The sequence below is a fragment of the Sus scrofa genome, chromosome 13 (genome assembly GCF_054392235.1).
Source record: "Sus scrofa isolate SSC_HxYL_T2T_F1_AM1 chromosome 13, Sscrofa_HxYL_maternal_Yorkshire_Landrace_v2.0, whole genome shotgun sequence".
Classification (NCBI taxonomy): domain Eukaryota; kingdom Metazoa; phylum Chordata; class Mammalia; order Artiodactyla; family Suidae; genus Sus; species Sus scrofa.
Genome location: NC_139395.1, coordinates 213,537,267 through 213,543,266, shown reverse-complemented (window position 1 = coordinate 213,543,266; position 6,000 = coordinate 213,537,267). Strand labels below are relative to the sequence as shown.

General features: G+C 53.3%; 1 protein-coding gene across 3 annotated transcripts in view; it reads left to right on the top strand.

The window, feature by feature from the left end:
- The first annotated feature begins 818 nt into the window (after positions 1 to 818).
- RCAN1 (regulator of calcineurin 1) overlaps positions 819 to 6,000 on the top strand; it is a 99,578-nt gene continuing 94,396 nt past the window's right edge. For 2 of the 3 annotated variants that reach the window (XM_005657146.4, XM_084986767.1), the window contains exon 1: positions 819 to 1,238. In XM_005657146.4, coding sequence (XP_005657203.1) covers positions 996 to 1,238 — 243 coding nt within the window. In that variant the 5' untranslated portion in view covers positions 819 to 995. Of the gene's footprint in view, positions 1,239 to 1,764; positions 3,056 to 6,000 lie in introns of those variants that run through there. The other variant, XM_084986765.1, reaches the window with a different exon arrangement.

Sequence of the window (6,000 nt, the reverse complement as noted above, 5' to 3'; positions counted from 1 at the left end):
TTTTTTTTTTTTTTTAATGCTTTTTAGGGTCACACCTGCAGCACATGGAGGGTCCCAGGTTAGGGGTCCAATGGGAGCTGTAGCCGGCAGCCTACACCACAGCCACAGCGACGCCAGATCTGAGCCTAGTCTGCGACCTAGACCATAGCTCATGGCAATGCCAGATCCTTAACCCACTGAGTGAGGCCAGCGATCGAACCCTCAAGCTCATGGTTCCTAGTCGCATTCATTTCTGCTCCCAAGGTTTTATTTCTTTTGTTGTCTCCTATTGCACACAGTACATAGTGGTTACTCAAAAATGTATTTCTGATTATATAAATTTTGAACAATTATAATGACTAGTAAGCTAAAATCTAAAAGTAAGGTATTGTTATCCTTGTTTAGTTCAATTCCGATTGCGTCCATATCTGACAACATAAGGGAAGCATTGAACCACTTGCCCATGTCCAGGGAGCCATAGCCAGGACTATATCTCCCCCAAAGTTGGCCTGTGTGTCTAAAAAACGTCACCTCACGGGAACCACAAAAGCGCTACCTCTCCAGCTATTATCCCTGCACCGAAGACACCGCCCGGCGCCTTCAGCCGGCCTCTGTCTTAAAAACGGAACTGGATCGAGGAGACCTTTGCCCCTAACCAACATGGCCGCTTCGAGGCTTCAGGCTGAGGGCGGCAGAATGAGGACCACGTGAGAAGAATTCCTATCATTTATTGGCTTCCTCTACTGGAGGGTGGGGCACAATGACCCGCAGGGGCCGGCCTTAAAGGGCCCACAACAAAATCCGTCCTAGGGCTGGGCGGGCGGAGCACCAAGGTGAACGGCGGCGGGCGGGGCCGGCGCGCGGAAGCCGCGTCTCCCGGAGCCGTGGTGACCGCCGCCGGCTGTGACGCTAGCGGGAGAAGGTTACCCCGGGAGTCCGCGGACTGGAGAGCGCCAGGAAGCCGCGCGAGCCCGTGCAGCCGGCGGGGGCGCGCGAGAGCGGGAGCGGGAGCGGGGATGGAGGACGGCTTGGCCGGGTCGCGTCTCGGGGCTGCGACCGAGGCTGCCGAGGCGCGAGCGCAGCCCGGGGTGACGCTGCGGCCCTTCGCGCCCTTCTCGGGGGCGGCAGAGGCCGACGAGGGCAGCGGCGACTGGAGCTTCATCGACTGCGAGATGGAGGAGGTGGACCTGCAGGACCTGCCCAGCGCCACTATCGCCTGCCACCTGGACCCGCGCGTGTTCGTGGACGGCCTGTGCCGGGTGAGGGTCGGGCGGGGCGGGCCGTCGGGTGGAGGGCAGACACTTGTTGCCGGGAGGAGGCAGAGCGGCGGTCCGGGTCGGCCCGGGGTAGCCTCTCCAGCCCGTGTCACCGGCGGGGCGGGGGGCCACCCTGGGGGACGCGGCGACGTCCCCGGATGCCTGGCCGCGGCCCCCTCTGTCCTGGTTGGGGTGGGGGCGCGCTCCCCGAGATCCCGGGTCCCAAGCACCTGCCAGGCCTCCCGCGCAGACCGCCCTGGGGCTTTTCAGGGGACCCCCTTTCTCCTGGACTGGTGACCGCCTCCCAGCGACGCCCCTACCCCTGGGTGTTCACTCGGGTGGGGAGGGGGACGACGTAGTCGGAGAGAATCGGGGGATGACTTAGTTCCCCAAGTGGTCGGGGAGCTCAATCCGTCACCTTGGGCTTGGATCGTGCCAAGCATTTACTCCCTTGAGGAGGGGGTCGCCTCATTCATAGGGAGGAGGAAACAGACGTTGAGCCGCGACGTGACTCACTGTTCATAAATAGGACGGCGTCTCGGCATTCTCTCTCAATCTGCACTCCGGGAAGGAAAGCCAATGTTTGGGTGAGGATCCGCCGTTGCTCATTATCCTGCGCTTGGCCAGTTTTGGTCGAACGGGTTGGGAGGGGAAGGGACCCAGTTTTTAGGCCTTTAGGATATTTTTCAGGAATCTTGCTCCCCGAAGGAGAGCCGGTGTCAGGAACACTCAATGTATGGGGAGTTGCATTTTTTTCCCCCCAAGCCCATGGTTTATAGACTCTTTGGAGTGTGAGGGGGCAGGTAGGAGAAACTGCTGGTGGTAGGGAGGACGAATTTCTTTCGAATCAGCAATTAGTGCAGAGAATAAAATTTGGACCACTTAGGCATTGGAGAATAAAGCCTGTCTTTGAGAGCTGTGCCCCATTAGGAGAGCAGCTGTCAACGAAAGTGCTGCTTTTGGTGCTTGGCTCTGAGTCTGCATATACTGTCAATGAACTGTAGCTGAAGGCCGCTGCCAAGAGGAACAGGACTGTGGAACAGAGAGAGAATGGTGTGCTTAAGTTCCTCTTATTTATAATATAAATACTCATCTACTTTCAGAAAGGATTTACAATGGCTGTATGCTTAGATAAGGTTCCGTGTGTGCTTTCTAAAGCAACAATTGGCACAAATACAAGGTCTCACTCATTTTATTCGAAAAATCTGTTTTTGAGACTAAGTCCAGCATCAAGTCTCAATTTCTTAAGGGTCCTAGGCAGTCATTCTAAAGGAGCAAGATCAGCTTATGTCAGACACTGCTTGTTTGCTCAGGTGTCTAGCGATTCAGTTTTACAGTCTTTCCTGTAAGTGTTGGAGACCATCGTGAAATTGCTTTGTCTGAAATTTTGCCCTTTCTGCTAGCTTTTCATTTTAACAAGTGTGTATATTCATATTCTGCTATGAGTCAGGCACTGTTCTGGGCTCTGAGGGCACAGCAGTGAATAAAACAGCAATTCCTGCGTTCAGGCCTGACATTTTTGTTGGGGGAAACTGACAATAAACAAATAAATATCAGGAGTTCCTGTCATGGTGCAGCAGAAACATATCCGACTAGGAACCATGAAGTTGTAGGTTCGATCCCTGGCCTCGCTCAGTGGGTTAAGGATCCAGCATTGCCGTGAGCTGTGGTGTAGGTGGCAGACACGGCTCGGATCTGGCGTTGCAGTGGCTCTGGCATAGGCTGACAGCTATAGCTCTGATTCAACCCCTAGCCTGGGAATCTCCATATGCCATGGTTAGAGCCCTATAAAAGACAAAAACAAAAATGAAAAACAAGAAACAAAAAAACAACAACAAAGAACCCGTTCCCGTTGTGGCTCAGCAGGTTAAGAACCCCGACATATTGTCCATGAGGATGCAGGTTCAATCCCTGGCCTTGCTCAGCAGGTTAAGGATACAGTGTTGCCGCAAGCTGCAGTCTAGGTTGAAGATGCAGCTCAGATCCAGCATTGCCGTGGCTGTGGTGTAGGCCGGCAGCTGCAGCTCTGCTTCACCCCTTGGCCTGGGAACTTCCATGTGCTGCACCTGCAGCCCTAAATGGCCAAAAACAAAAACACCCCGAGATATGTCAGGAGGTAGAGTTCTCTTGTGGCACAGCAGGTTAAAGATCTGACATTGTCACTGTAGCAGCTTGGGTTATGGCTGTGGCGCAGGTTCGATCCCTCACCTGGAAACTCCCACATGCCACCGGTGGGGGGCGAAGAAGGAAACAAATATGTCAGGTGGTGATGGTGACGAAGGAAAAAGTTGGACTTAGAAGATGGGGTGGAGGGGAGTAGGGAGATTGCTGTTTTTACAGAAAATGGTCAGGAAAGGGCTTTCTCATAAGGTGCGGTTTTGAGCAGAGGCAACAGGCTAGCATTCATTCACTCATTCCGTCATTCACTCATTCTTACAGTTTTTTCTTTTACTGTTTATCGAATGCTTCGTATGTTCCAAGCACTGTTTTAGGCCCAGTGGATAGAGAGGCGAACACAATGAGCCTCCTGCTTATGTTCTCGTGGTTGAGGGAGAGATAGACAATTTATAAAAGTGAGTGAACAAGGTAATTTCAGCTGGTGATCAGTGCAGTGGAGAAGGTGTGCAGGAAACCACGATAGAGAGTGACCAAGCAGAGGACAGGGACTGGGGCGGCTCAGTCAGGGCCTAACAGGGACACTGGTGGTTCAAGAGGTTTGTTTTTTTGGTCTTTTAATTTTTTTTTTTTTTTGCTTTTTTAGGGCTGCGCCCTCGGCATGTGGAGGTTCCCAGGCTAGGGGTCTAATCAGAGTTACAGCTGACAGCCTACACCACAGCCACAGTAAAGCCAGATCCAAGTCTCATCTGTGAGCTACCCCACAGCTTACGACAACACAGGATCCTTAACCCACTGAACCAGGCCAGGGATCAAACCCAAAACCTCATGGTTCCTAGTTGGATTCGTTTCCACTGTACCACGATAGGGACTCCTAAGAGTTTTTACTGAAGAACTGGTTAATTGGGGCAGGACTAAGGGAGTCAGCCAGGAACATTGGATGCTCCTGGCAGGAAGGAGTGTTGCTGGAACCCCTGGGAGAGGGGCCTCCTGGTGGAAGCTCCAGGCCTGAAGGGGCAGAACTGAGTGGCTGAAGCAGGGAGTAGCAGAGGAGAGATACCCCAGCCTGCCCCAGCTTTCTGATCTCATCGGCAGAACCCAGCTGGCATCCAGAAGGCAGAGGAGCCCAAGCAGTGCAGTCCGCAGGCGGGCTGAGTCCTCCAGGGCCCAGAGAGGGATGAGGAGGGCAGGGTGGATTTGGGATCAGTGCAGGGAAAGAAGATGGCCAGAGAGGGTTAGCATGGGGCCTCTTTAGACTGAGTGGCCCCTGAAGGCCGCGTGGCACAGCCTGGACTTGGCTGGCAGGGAGAAGCGCCTCGTGTGGATGTTGTGTGGCTGGCGTTCAGGCACTGTGAATGGCAGAGACAGAGGTTCCAGGGATGAACCGCAGCTGTTGAGGGCACAGTGAGGTGGTGGCCAAGGCTGGATGCAGCCAGGGGACGGTTCCATGGGAGTCTGGGAGGCCAGGGTAGGGATTCGGATGCTGTTCTACTTGCAAAACTAGGTGGGGAGTGTCTTTGAGGGAAGGAGGCAAGGAGGCCCCTTAGGAGGCCCTTGGCTTTGGTTGTTGGGGAAGCCATGGAGGTGTTTGGACTTGGGGGGTGATGTTGGAGACAAAGCAGAGCATGTCCTCGTTTGGGGGTCAGGCGCCTCAGAATGTGGGCAGGGGAAGCTCTGTGTCTTGGTTGCCCATCCACAGGGTCCTGCAGACCATGAGTAAGGCTTCCAGTAGGAAAATAGTTTCTTTTTTTTTAAATTTTATTTTTGTCTTTTTAGAGCCGCACCCACAGCATGTGGAGGATCCCAGGCTAGGGGTTTAATCGGAGCTGTAGCCGCCAGCCTACACCATAAACCACAGCAAGGCCAGATCCAAGCCGCGTCTGCGACCTACACCACAGCTCACAGCAACTCCAGACCCTTAACCCGCTGATCAAGGCCAGGGATCAAATCTGCATTCTCATGGATGCTAGTCAGAGTTGTTTCCGCTGAGCCACGATGGGAATTCCAGAAAGATGGTTTCTAAAACTATCTCTCTGGGTGGGAAGATGTGGCTTCTGAGATTTCACAGAAATAATAAGTAATAATTTATTATTAGTTTGACAGCCATTCTTCCTTAAGGCTGGCCCGTCACCTTTGGGTATCAATGAAAATGTGATTCGCTTCAGCTCAGAGCAGGCGGATCTTTGACCCCTTTGACGGTGTTGCCGACAAAAATCCCTGTGCTGGTGGTCTGGCCATGCCACCTCTCTAACTGGTCTGTTGGAGGGCCACCTGGCCAAGTGATGGTGTCTTAACCTGTGAGGGCCACTCTAACAAAATACTGCAGATTGGGTGGCTTATAAACAGCAGAATCTTATCTCTCACAGTTCTGGAGACCAGCACGGCTGGGGAAGGGCCCCCATCTCCTGTGTCCTCTCTATGTCCTCACATGGTGGAAGGCGTGAGGGAGCTGTGTCCTAAGGGCACTAATCCCATCAGGAAGGCCCCACCTGCATGACCTTATGACCTCCCGCAGCTAACCATCACAGGGTTGGGGGTGGGGTTAGGACATCAAAATATGCATCTGGGAAGAACACAGACATCCAGGTGGTAGCAGATGGTGTGAAGATAAGAGACTTGTCAGTTTCTTTGCATATGTTCATATTATTCT